Source organism: Micromys minutus (assembly GCF_963924665.1).
Source record: "Micromys minutus genome assembly, chromosome: 19".
Lineage (NCBI taxonomy): Eukaryota > Metazoa > Chordata > Mammalia > Rodentia > Muridae > Micromys > Micromys minutus.
The window spans coordinates 33,659,307-33,676,743 of NC_137954.1; the positions used below are offsets into that span (position 1 = coordinate 33,659,307).

A 17,437-nucleotide genomic window follows, 5' to 3' on the forward strand; every position below is an offset into this window, starting at 1 on the left:
CAAGAAAAACACTCACACATTAAAACATATAAATCTTCTCTAAGGATCTGCTAGTCAACTCCTATGAAGCCAAATGGAATTTTAAAATAGGACTGTGGTGTCATATAGGGAGTAATGCAGTGAGGTGGGCAAGGCACAGTGTCCTATAATCACCATGGAGTTCAGACTGATTTATATAAATGAAAGAAGGAAGGAAGGAAGGAAGGAAGGAAGGAAGGAAGGAAGGAAGGAAGGGGAAGGAGCCATGTGTAAATCTTTTCTAGTCAAACTTGACTGCTCTGAATCTTCCTTAAAATGGAGGCAATTTTGTAAAAGCATCAACTTCCACAATGAGCTTTAAAACCGTAAAGCAATGGGCCTGGAAAAGAACAAGAGACATGCAGGGCATGGTTCTCAAGTCTTTGTACAAATTTAAATCACCAAATTCCTTCAGGTATATTGAAAACCAGAAGGCCGGAAAAGGGGGCATGCAGAAGAGTATTCATGTTTGTTGTCTAATTCTAATATAGACTCTGCATTCAGGTTATCATCAATCACAAGATGGATGTCACAAATGACACCCATAGTTGCAGGGTCTCCAGTGATGAGGTTCCAAGGTCCAGAAGAGCCACTGTCACTGACAAAATGGGCAGTCATTTCTGCAGAAGACTTGCTGTGGGAAGCTTAGGACATCAAAGCTTGTTTCAAGGTAGAAAACTAAAAATAACAAAAGTAGGAAAAGAAAAGAACATTTCAAAGACTGAAAAGATACACATCAAGGGAGTCTGTGTTTCACAATAACCAATGCAGAAGACTTTCAGGGACTTAGAGGGCAAGAAAAATTAAGAATTTCAAGCACCCTAGAAGTGAAAAATGCCAATCAAGAAAAACTCCCAGAGCCGATAGGGCAGTGCATCTGTCCATCGGATGGCTGTGTCTGCATGCTCTGAGACACAGAAAGTCAGGCTCCTTTACTTAAGTGCACCCAGCACACATCAGACCAAATGCAGTCATAAATTCCCAACCCAGCATCCCCTGGCATCAATTACAAAGCAGCTTGTCACTGGATCTTCAAAGCCAGGCTAGAAGTCGGGGGAGGGGTCCTATTCACTCATAAGAGTTCTGTTCCATGTGATGTTCAACTTGGACACCTCTGTGCTAAGAGTCACTCACTAACTCACAGTCAAGGCCACCTTCAAGTCAGGTGTCCACATTTTCAGGGGCAGTGCTGAGCCAGAAGAGTCTGAGAGTTTGTCCTTGTGATGGTTCGGCCAAAGTAAGAGGTTAAAATCACAACTAATATAGGAGCAAAAGTTTCTTAACGTTCAAGAGGTCTAGCCTTTGGTCAAGAACAGTCTATCCGTAATGTTTATCAGATACAGATTAAAATGAGGCTTTGTCACTCCTCCTTCTGGGCTTCTGGATTCTACAAACCTTGGTTTCTTTAAGAGAAAATAGTTCAGATATTTGGCACAGCAACTGAAGGCACGTTCAGCCTGGACAAGGTCACTGAGGTCACTGCCCCAATCCCCAGAGCCAGTCATGTGGATAGTGGCTCTCAATTTCAGGCACTGAGTTGAAGGAGTTAAAAAGACAGTTAAATTTTTCATTTTCAGTCATTATTACCCTCAAAGAATGAAGGTGACCATTTAACCCTGTTTTTTTATTTACTCTGAGGCAACAGAAGCCTGGGTCTTGTCGTGTGTGTGTGTGTGTGTGTGTGTGTGTGTGTGTGTGTGTGTGTGTGTGTTTGTGTATATGTGTGTGTAACTTTTTATCTTTTTTGAACAGTTTATCTTTTATCTATTTACATCTCAAATGTTACCCCTTTCCCAGTTCACTCCTCTCCCATCCTTCATCCCCCTGATTGTATGAGGATACTCCCCCTTCTACACATCCACTCCTACCTCAACACCCTGGCATTCCTTTATACTGGAGAAATAAGCCTTCACAGGATCAAGGGCTTCTCCTCCTATTGATGCCAGACAGTGCCATCCTCTGCTACATATGTGGGCATGTAGTCCCCCGTGTGTATTCTTTGATTGGTGGTTTAGTTCCTGGGAACTCTGGGGGCTCTGCTTGGTATATATTGTTGTTCTTCCTATGGGGTTTCAAATGCCTTCAGCTCCTTCTGTCCTTTCTCTAACTCCTCCATTGGGGTCCCTGTGCTCAGTCTGATGATTAGCTGTGAGCATATTAATCTGTGTCAGTAAGGCTCTGGCAGAGCCTCTTAGGAGACATCTATAGCAGGCTTCTGCCAGCACGTACTTCTTGGCATCAGCAATAGTGACTGGGTTTGGTGGATCCCCAGGTTGGGCATTCTCTGGATGGCTTTTCCTTCAGTCTCTGCTCCACTCTTTCCCCTGTATTGGCTACGTTTAAATCCTTGTTTCATCCCGCTCTAGTACAGTCAAGGGCAGAGAGATGGCAACCATGGGTCTCACAGCATAAAGATGGGCGAACCAAGAAATGCTTCCTTTACAAAGCTCTGCCCAGCCCCCTGGCCCTTAACTATTTATCACCTTAGTCACAAAGAGTCATGAGCAAGATGGTGAGCCATCCTTTAGTCCTTGGATAATTTGGTATGCACGTGTAACTGGTGAGGAAGAAACTGGAAATGGGTTGACAATAGAAACTGAGCAGCAATAGTATTGAACATGGTACTGTTACATCATCTTGGGGGTGTTTTATTACTGGAGATTGGACCTACATCTTCATGCCTGACCTGCCGAGCAAGTGCTGTACCACTGAGCTATAGATATCTTCATCCCTGTCTTTGCTTTTTTGTTGTTGTTGTTTTGTTTTGTTTCATTTTGAAACTGTTTGCCCAGGTAAGCCTTGAATTTACGATTTTCCTGTCTTCGCCTCACCCTGAGTAGCCCGGGTGATAATATTTCTCTTTCAACGTCTTAGACAACATTCTGACATGGTCCTGCTTAGTCTTGCTCTGCCGTGGCCTCTGAGTGCTACTCAGTATCAGCATGCTTGTCCCATTGTCCAATGGGACACAATAGGACTCCATGCCTCATGCACTAAGCCAGTTCCTAACAATTCCGGGAATCTATCTGCGGGTGACAGGCAAGCTTTAGATGTTGGTTGCTGTTCTTGTCCCCCAAAGTACTTAGTTCCATCAGCATTTCCAAGTAGAAATTTAAACTGTTTTTTATTTGTGGGTGTTTGTTTTGGTTTGGGATTTTTGGTGTTAACAGGTTATAAATAGTGAGGCAGATCTCCACGGAAGACTCTGCATCTGAGTAAACAAGATTTTCTTCCTTCCTCCTTGAGACCAGATGGTTAAACACACACACACCTACACGCATACACACCCACACATATTCACATACACATACACAAACATACACATACACACCTACACACACACACACACACACATATTCACATACACATATACATGCACAAACACACACATACACACACACCTACACACATACACACCCACACATATTCACATACACATACACATACACAAACATACACACACACCTACACACATACACACCCACACATATTCACATACACATATACATGCACAAACATACACACATACACACACACCTACACACATACACAGCCACACATATTCACATACACATATACATGCACAAACACACACATACACACACACACACCTACACACATACACACCCACACATATTCACATACACATACACATACACAAACATACACACACACCTACATACATACACACCCACACATATTCACATACACATATACATGCACAAACATACACACATACACACACACCTACACACATACACAGGCACACATATTCACATACACATATACATGCACAAACATACACACATACACACACACAAACACACCTATACACATACACACATATACACATATACAGATACACACACACCTATACACATACACACCTACACACACATAGCCACATCTACACATACACACACACACACACACACACACACACACACACATAAAGGCATCACATTTTGGAGTATGAAGCAGGAGTGTCAGAGGATTGGGAGCCTGAGATGTATACCTACACAATCTATGCCTCTCACATACAATCTATACCTCTCATGAACAAGTAGCTGGAGCAGATCATGGTGTATCAATACAATCACTGTCCTCATCCCAGTAAACCAGAGGAAGTTCCCTGGTTAGTAAAGATAAAAGTTGTCCACTGTACTCATCTTGGAACCTGTGCATCCAGACACTCATTAGTGAGCTAAATGCTTTCCTATCTTCATATCCTTGTTGCTGTTCAATCACACTATGAATGTCCTAACCGTTAAGTCTTATCTTCATTCTGTTTCCAGGCAGTGCTATCAGAATACTGATGTGCTCCGGCCTGCTACCAGAATACTGAACATCACAATAGGAAGCAATATTATTTATGTCTCATAGGCCACCCAGAAATGCAGCCTACCTACAGGTAAGGCCAATGTAGACAATAGGAAAAAATAGTATCTGAGTCTTATAAGAGTATGGTTCTTCTAAGACAATAGCAGAAGCATTTTGTTTGGAATTAGTCTAATTCATTTGCTTTTCAGTCTCTATCTGGATGACATCATGGGATTACTAGCTGGCAAACGTAGCTAACACCCAGTTCAGGTCTAGGGCACTGATTGACTGGCATTGAGTTCACTGTCATGAAAGATATCATTCATAAAAATTTAATTTGATACATATATTTGCATGCAAACTACTCTAATGCCTTGTACCTTCAGTTCTTTAAGATGGTTCCACCTGCAGTGGCGGGCTTGACAAGCAAGTGGAGAGTCCTCACTCAAGTGCATCAGAGGCCCCAACCAGCCAAAAGAGAGCAGAACCTGGTTCCCTCCTGTCACCCACTGAATCTAGTACTGATCCTCTACAGCACTGATTCTCTAAAATACCATCTACAAGATGTCACAGATGTCATAGCTCCACCAGTAAGTGCCACTGTGTGCCCTTGGCATGTTCAGGCCTCATATATGCAGCAGCTCCAAGGCCTTGCTTCTCTGGCCTCTGGGGAATTTCAATTTGCAGGCCACAGACTGAGTGGCCTGTAAAACTATCATGGGAAGATGACATTTCAGCCATTACTCAGTGGCAACATTTTATTATTTAGTATTAAAACGCCATCAGGAACCAGGGGAACAGTAAACTAAAACTGAAGCTTGAAAATCAGACACCTCTCATTGACACCTCTCATTTGACACATCTCATTTGCAGTAATGAGAATGGCATGGCGTGCTCATTTTTTTTTTCTTTCTCAGATGAGAACTAATTGCCAATCTGGTATGATTTCAATCTGCTGCCATTTATGAAAGAGGATCTGTTTGCTCTCTATAAAGATGGCCCAGCCCTCCGCTCGGCAGTCAGACACCCAATTTCACCCACTCTTACAAAATTCAACTACTATGCAAAGGAGTGGGAAAGAAATTATATGCTCCAAGAAAAAATTAAGATGAGAAATTTCCCATTCACAGACCTGTCATGTTCATTTCTTAAAAATGTAAATTTCTGCCAGATGTTTAAAGGCCTTTTGCAATTTTGGTCATGTGACCATCTAAGAGAGTATTCCCTGTGGAAGCAACTGGATGTCCTGAATTTGATGAGTGAGCTCTCGTGGAATCCTCGGAGCCTACTGGAGGCTGCGTAACAGATGAAGGTATTATGGAATGAATAGAAGATGTGTTTTCTGTGGGATTCGCAGCTCCTTGAGGATAGTGCTGGATCATAGGTGACTACTGATCAAATGTTCCAAGTGGAGACAAATGCAGCTTTAACAATAAAAGACAGGAGAAAGTAAAATATAAACGGGAAAGGTCTCAGTCCACTATGCCTCAAAAGATGCTATTGGCAACCCCTTAATGGTAAAAAAAGGTTTGCTGAACACACCATCAACAGAGAAACTTCACTGAACCCTCCCTCCAGCTCTCTACCCAAAGAGAAAACTGTGGCCCAGGAATGCTCTGTAAATGTTTTCATGTTCATACTGAGAGACAGAGACAGTGAAGCAGACACACAGAGAGACCCAGGCAGAGAAACAGACAGAATAACTACATTCCACTTAAAAATTTAAAAATACTAAATATGCCAGAGGTTTTAATATGCATAGGAAAGAAAGAAACTCGGAGGAGAAAATGAGGCTATTTTTCTGATCAGTACTGCTTTTCTCTGAGAAGCTTGTAGGAGGAAAGGATCTCGGGAGCAGGTAATAAAATATAGAGAAGGCCCTGTCAGCAAGATTTCACTTCCAGTTGCCCCTAACAACTGGTACTATGATGCCTTCAGAAAGCTTGGGCACAGTGAGCCCTGGTCATGCCATGAGGGGGGCCTGGTTCTGTCTAGCATAATGGCATCTTGTTCAGTCTGCACACACCACACTGTCCTATATGTTTTCCACGTGGGGAAGAGTACAGCCCTGCTCAGCCCCCTCCCTCAGCATTCAACTTTGGTGAATATAGCCTTGGGTTCCCTCCAAAAGAGGCAGGTCAACCAATAAGCTAGCAGAGAAAGATGATATAGACCCAAAGAAGAGAGAGACATAAAACAGGGGAGTGAGGATATTTCACTTCAAGGTTTACAAGGAACCTCCAAATATTACTGTGATCATTAATTGCACCTTTCTAGTTGGCCAAATTGAGGGATCCAGATGTTACTCTGTATAATGAGACCCAAACGGCATTTTTTTTCTTAGACGGTATTAAACTCGGCATCTGAGTAGAGCTGATGACCACATAAGGTTGAAGGAACTCCCCACACCTCTTGGAAGCCTGAGGACCAAAGCCTTGGGTACTTACAAATGAAGGATTTTAGCTTCAAAGCACAACTCAGACACTGTGCCTGGGTTTGCAGCCTGCCAGCTTCCCCTACGAATTTTGGACTTGCTAGTCCCCACAATTGCATGAGCCAGTTACTTAAAATAAACCTCTGTGTGTTTCTCTCCTGCTTCTCAGGAGAATCCTAACATGGTTTCCAAGCAGATTAAACAGCCCCTCCTCTGTATTGCAGAGAGCACAGGAGAAAGGAGAACTTGGCAAAATATCAGCTGCTTAGAAAATCAGGGAAGGAAGACTCTGTGTGCAAAAAGCTTCACGTTACCTTCCGAAAGCATAGCTGCATTTCCCAGTAACACTTCTAATTGATTTGTGAGTATGAGATGAGGCCTTTGAAAGCTCTGGGCCAAGCACTGGGGTTGGAATACGGGCTCAGGTTCTCTAATGTGGAAGAGGCCACATGAAGAAAGTGAATGTCAAGAGGCGTTCCAGGTAAATGTAGCCCTGAAAATTCCAGTGATGAAACACAGCCAGCAAAGAACCCAAGAAGACTGTCCTTAGTCAGCAACGGCTCAGGGGTAAAGCTGTTGATTCAAATCTATGTAAACACCTATACACATTCCTCTCACCCCTTGGCGTAGTGTCACCTATCATGGTCCTTAACATCACGTATCACTGAAGGATGGAGAAACATCCCTAGCAATGCATCATTGGATGATCTTGTCATTGTGCAAACATGACAGGGGGTATTCTCACACATGCTAAGATGGGTAGGATTTCCGGAGGCTAGCTAACCCTGTGGACCAGCAATTTCTGTGCAGTATGTCGCAACAAAATGTCTGTATGAGGGATGTGACTGTGTCACATTGCGAAGATGATGAAAGTGATGCTGTGGATGATTTTTGGGACTCAGAGGAGAGAAACAAACTCAATCCCTGAAGAGAGATGGAGTAACAGAGAAAAGGTATCCCAGGACTAGAGCATAGCCAGGGGTCAGTTAAAGCAGGTACTGGCTAGATTCCCTCGGGGTCACATGTGGGGACTTGTGCTGGGAAGTCATGAAAAGACTTAGCTCATGCAAAGGTAGAAACATGGGCATAAGGGCAATGAGCTTCACTCTGACTTCCGGGCGTCAAGGCCTCTGCAGTCTAAATATCAGTAACATGAATGCAAAGGATTTTGGGAAAATGAGTGAGGAAGCTACTGAATGTTTACAGAGGAAGCATGTAGCATGCTTGCACATGCAGCGAGAGTTTTAATAGAGAGGCCAGTGGTAAACAAACTGCATTCTGCTTTCTCTGGACACTAAAATTGTGTGAGAAGATTCAGCCCCAATTAAAAGTCTTCATTCTGCTTTCTTGTGCTTTCTTATTTTCTCACGATGAGTGTGAATGGCCCGGGGGTCAAAGAAAAGGGATGCATAAGGTTCTACCAAGAGTAAGTCAAAAGCGTAGGTATGCACAACCGAGAGAAATTCACTCCCATGCATATCAGTCACACGCTGGGGACTGACCTTTGCCCAGAGGCAAAGACAAAACCACCAAGTCTTCTAGGACAAGCTTTGCTATCTACACGTAGAACCAACCTGGGTCGCAGAGGCACTTGTAGCTGGTACCCACACTACGGCACATGCCGTGAGCACATGGGCTGAGGGCACAGAAGTCCACGAGCTGGGCGCACGTAGGCCCCGTGAAGCCTGGGCTGCAGCTGCAGGTGAAGTGCACACCATCTGCATAGCAGGTGCCATTGTTCTGGCATGGAGAGGACATGCAAGGGTCCACCTTCTCTTCACAAGCTGAGCCGTAGTACCCTGCAGGAAAGCATAGAAGGGCTCTTAAATCCTAGAACATTTAGAACATTTGAAATATTTTAAAGGGCTAGAGATGTAGCTTAGTAAGTAGAGTAAGCTGCCTAGCATGGACTAAGCCCTAAATTCAATTCCCAGCACTGAGTAAACCAGACAATATAGGATTTATAATCCCACCACTAGGAAGGCAGAGACAGGAGCTTCAGAAGTTGAAGGCCATCCACAGGTACATGGACAGTTTTGGGACACATGGGATGTATGAGACTCTGTCTCAAAAAATAAACATTTTTTAAATTTAAATATGTTTGCATATAATTACTAATTCAAATATGTCACAGTCCACCAAGACCTGTAATGTTTCTCTTAGATTTGGTAACCCTGTGTTAAAATAGCAAATTCTGTGGTTCTGTGCTTGTTAAAACATAGAAAAACAGTAAATAAATAAAATAAATAATGAGACATCTCGCCCATCCATACCATTTGTCTTCATTCAACTCCTTGAAAACACACATCAATCACATAGTTGTGTATAATGCATAGATTGTAACTCATCCTTCCAAAATGTGTAAGTCCGTGTTTTAATAAATATATTCAGATGCTCAACTCAATGGATGCAATTACACATGTATAAAGATATTTTAAGGATTGATTCTGGTGACATGGTACCCTCTATTCGTACTGTGCGATGCCATTTGGCAGTAGTCACTAGCGTATGCCATGGGATGAGTGAGTCACCAAAGCATGACATGGAGAACAAAGGCAGATCCAGAGGACCACATGGCATGTTGTGCCACTTAGTAGAAATGTCTCGGAAAAGAACACATAGAGATATAGGGAGTGGGTATGTGGTTGCTGTGGATGAGGGGTAGGAAGAGATCGAGAACAGGCATGGGCAGTCCACTGGGTTGAAGAAAATGGTCAAAACTGGTCCATACCAATAGATGCACACCTACATGGATTTGCTAAAAATGCCAAAATTGAGCAGTTTAGAAGAATGAATTATAATCTAGAAATTATGCATGCAAGCATACTTTCTGATATAATATTATGTAAAGCTGTTGCATATTTCAGTTTTAAATGAGATTATCAGATAAGTGTTTTTTATTGTTTTCTGTATACATAAAATTGGCATTTCTCAGGCTAAAAAATTACATATAAGTGTGGGCACATCTTTTCAGTCACACGGGAATGTGTGTTCAGCAATGAGATAAACCTAAGCTTGTTTCAATACTTCAAGACTGATTTGAAATTTCAACAAATATTTAAATTTTAAAATACAAATTGAATGTTACTCATGTACACTTTTCCTTGAGTATCCTACTTTTCTTATTCATGTTTTAGTTTAGTTTATGTTCGCTTACACTCACACATAATTCCTTAGTGATCACAGCAACTTCCATAGTTATTGTGAAGAGTATAGTGAGCCCATAAAATCAACAAAAATATCCCCAGATTTATCTGAAGCACTACTCACTAGTGGGCAAAATTATCTTGGAATTATTCTGAGTAGAAATAGAAAGAAAATAAATGATATTCAACATTTTATAAACTAATTTTAGCTTTTAAATTTTAGAAATCAAACTAAAATATAATATATAATCAAATTTGGTGATGCTTGAATTTTCTAAAGAGTCTTCTAGAGTTGAATGTTTTTTTCTATCCCTCATGTATTCCATTCTAATGTGATTAAAAAGAAGATACTTAAAAACTCAACAAACATGACAGCACTGTAAAGTATCTTTACTTAACAATTTACTTAAAAAAATAAAACTATCTAAAATGCGTCTTAATTTTAAAACAAAATTAAATTAATTCTCCGTACTGGGGTCTAGAAAATGCACTGTGGCCATTTGGATTATTAAAGATCCAATTTGGCCCTGTGTATGACATCAATAAAGTAAGCCCTGTTTCCTTAAATCTGAAGAGACAGGTTTGGGAAAGTAACTGACCAAATCTACCCATAAGTGGCACCAGTTGGACAGAGGCTTGGGGTTTTATCCTTTTACTTACGATAATGAAAAGATAAGGTTTTTCCTCTAAGCAACCAAATAATGGTTTTGTTAGAGCTACAGCGTCCTCCAGACAGAATGGGGCTGATGCACATGTGAACTCACAGAAAAGGTGACAATGTACACAGGGCCTGTGCAGGTTCAAGCCAGATACAATCCCAGCACTAAGTCCAGGAAGTAGACACAAGTCCTACCCCTAACCAAGAAGCTACTTATGATTGACAGCTGCTGGGAGAGGCAAAATCTCTTTTCTTCAGTGGAGTGTCACTGGGAAAGGAGCAAACTCCAAGGCAGGCCTCACTGGGGTTCAGGAGAGGTTGGCCAACACAAAATGGACTTCATGCATTTTGTCCATTTGTTTGTTATTTGGCTTTAGTACTTTGAAGAGAGAGAAAGACCATGCAGTTGGATGGACAGAGAGAGTGGAATGGTCTGGAAGGAACTGGGTTGGAAAAAATAAGATTCAAAGTACACTGTATGAATTTTTTTTAAGCAAAAGAATATTATAAGGCATTCTTGGAATTAAAAGAAACCCAATGTTAGAAAAACCTCCCATTTTGTGGATTGAAAACTTAATGTTGTTAAAAAATATCTATACTACCCAAAGTGACAGATCCGTGTAATCCCCATGAAAATGCCAATGACATTCACAGAACAGCACCAACATCAACAGAAACTAAAATTCATAAGGAAGCACAAAAAACTCCACGTAGCCCAAGTAATCTCAAACATGATGAACGATACTAGACATGGCCCAGCACCTGACTTCTGGAAACACACCAGAACCTGGTACCCAAAACAGCATAGCACTTGGAGGCACAGTCCAATAAAACAGTAGAGGAATTCTAAAACCAAAGCCACAAACAGAGAGCCAACTGATTCTCAGTAAAGGCTCCAGGACAAGCCCCCAGCAGGATAAACACTGCTGAGAAAACTAGACAACTATAGACAGAGAACAGAAACTGACTATTGTCTCCAAAAGTTGATGCAAAATGAAGGCAAAAAGAACTTGGTTCAGTTACCACCTTTACCCACTAATCTGTGCGACCCAGTACTGAATCCATCTGGCTTGTTTCGGCATTGTGTGGGATGCTGATGTTGCTGATATCTGCTCTTTGAATTTATTATGGAACTTAAACGCTAGCAAAACAGCCCTCAAATACTAACTGTTCGATACCAAGCAGCCACATCTTTCTATGTCTGCCAGAGACCCTGTGGGTGGTACTGGTGTCGATTGCAATGGAAAACACAAGAGGAGGTTTTGCAGTCGGGGTTATCAGTTCAGCTGGATGGCTGGACAGCTGAAGCATTGAAGAACAAAAGAAAGAAGAGAAAGCTGCGCCAGATTTTGAAAGTTCTCTGGCTTTAACTAGTAAACTCTGCGTTTCCTTAAGCCATTGTTATCTTCTTATTCATATGACACATCTGTAAATGACTCAGTCATTCCTCGGTCGCCCCCTACATGACCTTCCTTGCAGAACAGGAACAGGATTTTGTAACTCCAGAAATTAAAAGCCAAAAGCCAAAAAGAAAGAACAAAAGTTTGAATCTCTTTATCTGACCCTGGACAAAGCTTATGATCATTTTGGGTTCCAATTCCTTACCTACAAAATGTGTAGGCTCCTACTGGTATAATGATATATGGTGCTCAATAAATGCTGGTTTCAAATTCCTTTAAGCTGTAAGTTTTTCTTCACTTTGCATATTCAGAGACTGTATGAAGGAAAACTGGAGGGAAGCTGGACAGTTAGGCAATCTCTGGAACATAATGAAATTTGACATTTGCGCAGAGTCCCCCAAGGCTATGTTCCTGAACATGGCTAAGGATATTTCCTGGAATCAGGAGGTGGTCACACACACAGCTTTGTAAATGCATACAGTTATCAGGCCACCTTGCAAGGCAAAGTGGGTGAGCTCTTGGGATAACAGCTGTGGGAAGAGGTTCAAGAATTGTTCAGAAGAATATCTCTTCACAAGCTCAGTAGGAGTCTGTTAAACACATTCTTGCTCATACAAGCACTTAGAAGTACTGTTGCTGTTTGGGCCCAAAGACAGAGCTGGGCCGCCACCATCAGGACACACAACCTGCCTGAAGATTGCTGAGAACCAGAATAGCTTCAGGAGGCTCTCCATCCAGAGCCCATAGGTGAGTCCCCACTTCCTCTCCACTGACTAACCAGAGAGAGATGGCTGGGAAATCTTGGGGCACAGGTAGTGTGGTGCTAACTGGAAACAGACTGTTCCAGCATTCATCTGTGCCCAGAGCCAGAGCAGGTCCACTGCCGTCGGAACACATAGCCTACCACAGAAAGCTGAACACCCACGAGCAACCTCCCTCCTGAGCCCCTGGACCCAAAGGCCCACAGAGAGACAAGCTCCAGTCAAAGACAACAAGATCACCTAGCATCACAGTTAAAAAGATGGCAAGAAGCAAGCACAAGAACCTGAGCAATGGAAACCAGGACAACCTGGCAACATCAGAACCCAGTTCTCCCATCACACCAAGTACTGGATATCTCAACACAGCAGAAAAACAAGATTTGGACTTAAAATCATACTTCATAATGATGATGGAGGTTTTTGAGAAGTGCATGAATAACTTCCTTAAAGAATTACAGGAGAACACACATAAACAAGGAGAAGCCCTTAAAGAGGAAATACAAAAATCACTTAAAGAGCTACAGGAAAATACAACCAAACAGGTGACAGAAATGAAAAGAAAAATAAAAACTATAAAGATATCACAAAAAGAGACAACCCTGGATATAGAAAACCTAGGAAAGAGATGAGAGTCATAGATGCAAGCATCACCAACAGACTGCAAGAGATGGAAGAGAGGATCTCAGGGGCAGAAGAAAACATAGAAAACATTGACACATCAGTTAGAGAAAATGCAAAAATAAAACAGTTTCTAATCCAACACATCCAGGATATCCAGGACACGATGAGAAGACCAAACCTAAGGATAATAGGTGTAGAAGAGATCAAAGACTCCTAACTAAAAGGCTCACTAAATATATTTAACAAAATCATAGAAAAAAACTTCCCTAACCTAAAGAAAGAGATGACCATGACTATACAAGAAGCTACAGAACTCTAAATAGATTGGACCAGAAAAGAAATACCTCCCAACACATAATAGTCAAAACACCAAATGTTCAAAACAAAGAAAAAAACTAAACACAGTAAGGGGAAAAGGACAAGTAAAATATGAAGGCAGACTGATCAGAATAAGACCAGACTTCTCAACAGAGACTATAAAAACTAGAAGATCCTGAAGAAGTGTCATACAGACCATAAGAGAACACAAATGCCAGCCCAGGTTACTATATCCAGCAAAACTCGCAATTATCATAGATGGAGAAACCAAGATATTTTATAACAAAACCAAATTTACACAATGTCTGTCCAAAAACCCAGCCCTATATAAAATAATAGGTGGAAAACTTCAACAAAAGGAAGGACACCCTATGAAAAGCAAGAAAATAATCTTCTTGCAGCAAAACCAAAAAAAAAAGTACACAAACATAATTCTAACTCTAACAACAAAAATGACAGGAAATAACAATCACTATTCCTTAATATCTCTGAGCATCAATGGACTCAATTCCCCAAAAAAAGACATAGACTCTTAGACTGGATAAGTAAACAGGATCCAGCATTTTGCTGCATACAGGAAACTCAGTGATAATTAGAGAGACTACCTCAGAGTAAAAGGCTGGAAAAAAAAGCTTTCCAATCAAATAGTCACAAGAAACAAGCTGGAGAAGCCATCCTAATATCAAATAAAATAAATTTTCAACCAAACATTATCAAAAGAGATAAGGAAGAACACATTTTACTCATCACAGGAAAAATCTCTCCAGGTGAACACTCGGTTTGAAACATCTATGCTCCAAATACCCACATTATGACCCACATTCATAAAAGAAACTCTACTAAAGCTCAAAGTATATATTGCACCACATACAATAATAGTGGAAAACTTCAACACCCCACTCCCATCAGTTGACAGATCATGGAAGCAGAAACTGAACAGAGACACAGTAAAACTAACAGAAGTTATGAACCAAAAGGATTAACAGACATCTACAGAACATTTCATCCTAAAACAAAAGAATATACCTTCTTCTCAACACCTCACAGCACCTTCTCCAAAACTGACAGGCCTCAAAGATACAAAAAGATTGACATAATCTCATGCATACTATCAGATCACCATGGACTAAGGCTGGTCTTCAATAAAAACAAAAGCAACAAAAATCCCACATACGCATGGAAGCTGAGAAGTGCTCTACTCAATGATAATGTGGTCAAGGAATGAATAAAGAATGAAATTAAGAATTTTTTAAAAATTTAACGGAAATGAAGGCACAACATACCCAAATTTATGGGAAGCAATGAAAGCAGTACTAAGGGGAAAGCTCACAGCTCTGAGTGCCTTCAAAAAGAAACTGGAGAGAGGATACACTAGCAGCTTGACAGCACAGCTGAAAGTGCTAGAAGAAATCAAACTCAGAGCTAAAATCGACCAAATAGAAACAAAAAGAACTATACAAAAAATCAACAAAACCAGGAGCTAGTTCTTTGAGAAAAACAACAAGATCAATAAACCCTTAGCCAAACTAACTAAATGGCACAGAAAGAGTATCCAAATTAACAAAATCAGAAATGAAAGGGGAGACATCACAACAGAAACTGAGGAAATTCAAGAAATCATCAGATACCACTACAAAAGCCTACATTCAACAAAACTGGAAAATATAGAGAAAATGGACAATTTTCTACACTGATATCAGGTGCCAAAGTTAAATCAGAATCAGATAAACCATCTAAACAACCTTATAACCCCTAAAAAAAAAATAGAAGCAGACATCAAACACCTCCCAACTAATAAAAGCCCAGGGCCAGATTGGTTCAGTGCAGAATTCTATCAGATCTTCAGAGATGACCTAATACCAATACTCTCCAAACTATTCCACAAAATGTAAACAGAAGGAACATTACACAACTCATCCTTAGAAGCCAAAATTATGTTCATACCTAAATCACACAAAGACCAATTTTCCTCATGAACATCAACAAAAAAATACTCAAGAAAATTTTGCAAACCAAATCTAAGAACAGATCAAAATGATCATTCAACCTGATCAAGTAGACTTCATCCCAGGGATGCAGGGATGGTTCAATATATGGAAATCCATCAATGTAATCCACTATATAAACAAACTCAAAGAAAAAAAAACATGATCATCTCATTAGATGCTGAGAAAATATTTGGCAAAATTCAACACCCCTTCATGTTAAGTCTTAGATCAGGAATTCAAGGCTCAAACCTAAACATAGTAAAAGCAATATACAGCACACCAGTAGCCAATATCAAACTAAATGGTGAGAAACTTGAAGCAATTCAACTAAAATAAGGGACTAGACAAGGCTGCCTATTCTCCCCCTACCTATTCAATATAGTACTGGACATCCTAGCCAGAGCAAACATCCTAGCCAAAGGAAGTCAAAGGAATAGAAATCAGAAAGCAAGAAGTCAAAATATCACTATTTGCAGATGATATAATAAATATACTTAAATGAGCACAAAAGAGACTACTACAGCTGATAAAAAAAACTTCAGCAAAGTGGCTGGATGTAAAATTAACTCAAACAAATCAGTAGTCTTCCTCTACTCAAAGAAAAAACAGGCTGAGAAAAAAATTAGGGAAACAACACCCTTTGTGATAGTCACAAAGAATATGGCATACATTGGTGTGACCCTAACCAAGGAAGTGAAAGATCTGTATGACAAGAACTTCAAGACTCTGAGGAAGGAAATTGAAGAAGATCGCAGAAGATGGAAAGATCTCCCAAGCTCGTGGATTGGAAGGATAAACATAGTAAAAATGACCATCTTGCCAATCTACATATTCAATGCAATCTCCATCAAAATTCTAGAAAGAGCAATTTGCAAATTTGTCTGGAATAACAAAAAAACCCAGAATATCAAAAACTATTCTCAACAATAAAAGAACTTCCAGGGGAATCATCATCCCTAACCTAAAGGTGTATGACATACCAATCAGGATAAAAAATGGAATGGTATTGGTACAGAGACAGGAATATAGATTAATGGAACTGAATCAAAGACCCAGAAATAAACCCACACACCTAAGATCACTTTATCTTTGATAAAGGAGCTAAAAACATTCAATAGAAAAAGGACAGCATCTTCAATAAATGGTGTTGGTTCAACTGGCAGTCAGCATGCAAAAGAATGCAAATCGATTCTTTCTTATCTCCTTGTACAAAGCTCAAGTCCAGGTGGATCAAAGACCTCCACAGAAAACAAGATACATTGAAACTAATAGAAGAGAAATTGGGCAAGAGCTTAGAACACATAGGCACAGAGAAATTTTCCTAAACAGACCACCAATGACTTGTGCTCTAAGATCAAGAATCAACAAATGGGACCTCATGAAATTGCAAAGTTTCTGTAAGGCTAAGGACACTGTCAAGAGGACAAAACAGCAGCCAAAAGATTAGAATAGGATATTTACCAATTCTACATCTGATAGAGGCCTAATATCCAAAATATACAAAGAACCCAAGAAGGTAAACTCCAGAGAATCAAACAATTCTATTAAAAAACGGGATACAGAGCTAAACAAAGAATTCTCAACTGAGGGATACAAAATGGCCAAGAAGCACCTAAATAAATGCTCAACATCCCTAGTCATCAGGGAAATGCAAATTAAAACAACCCTAAGATTCCACCTCACACCAGTCAGAATGTCTAAGATAATAAATTCAGGTGACAGCTGATGTTGGTGAGGATGTAGAGAAAGAGGAACACTCCTCCATTGTTGGTG

At 40.5% G+C, this 17,437-nt stretch overlaps 1 protein-coding gene across 1 annotated transcript in view; it reads right to left on the reverse strand.

The window, feature by feature from the left end:
• Window positions 1–17,437, reverse strand: part of DNER (delta/notch like EGF repeat containing) — a gene marked incomplete at both ends in the record, with an annotated part of 276,755 nt that overhangs the window by 56,458 nt on the left and 202,860 nt on the right. The window contains one exon of the mRNA XM_080933397.1: window positions 8,347–8,571. Within this exon, the coding sequence (XP_080789523.1) occupies window positions 8,347–8,571 (225 nt within the window). The remainder of the gene's footprint in view (window positions 1–8,346; window positions 8,572–17,437) is intronic.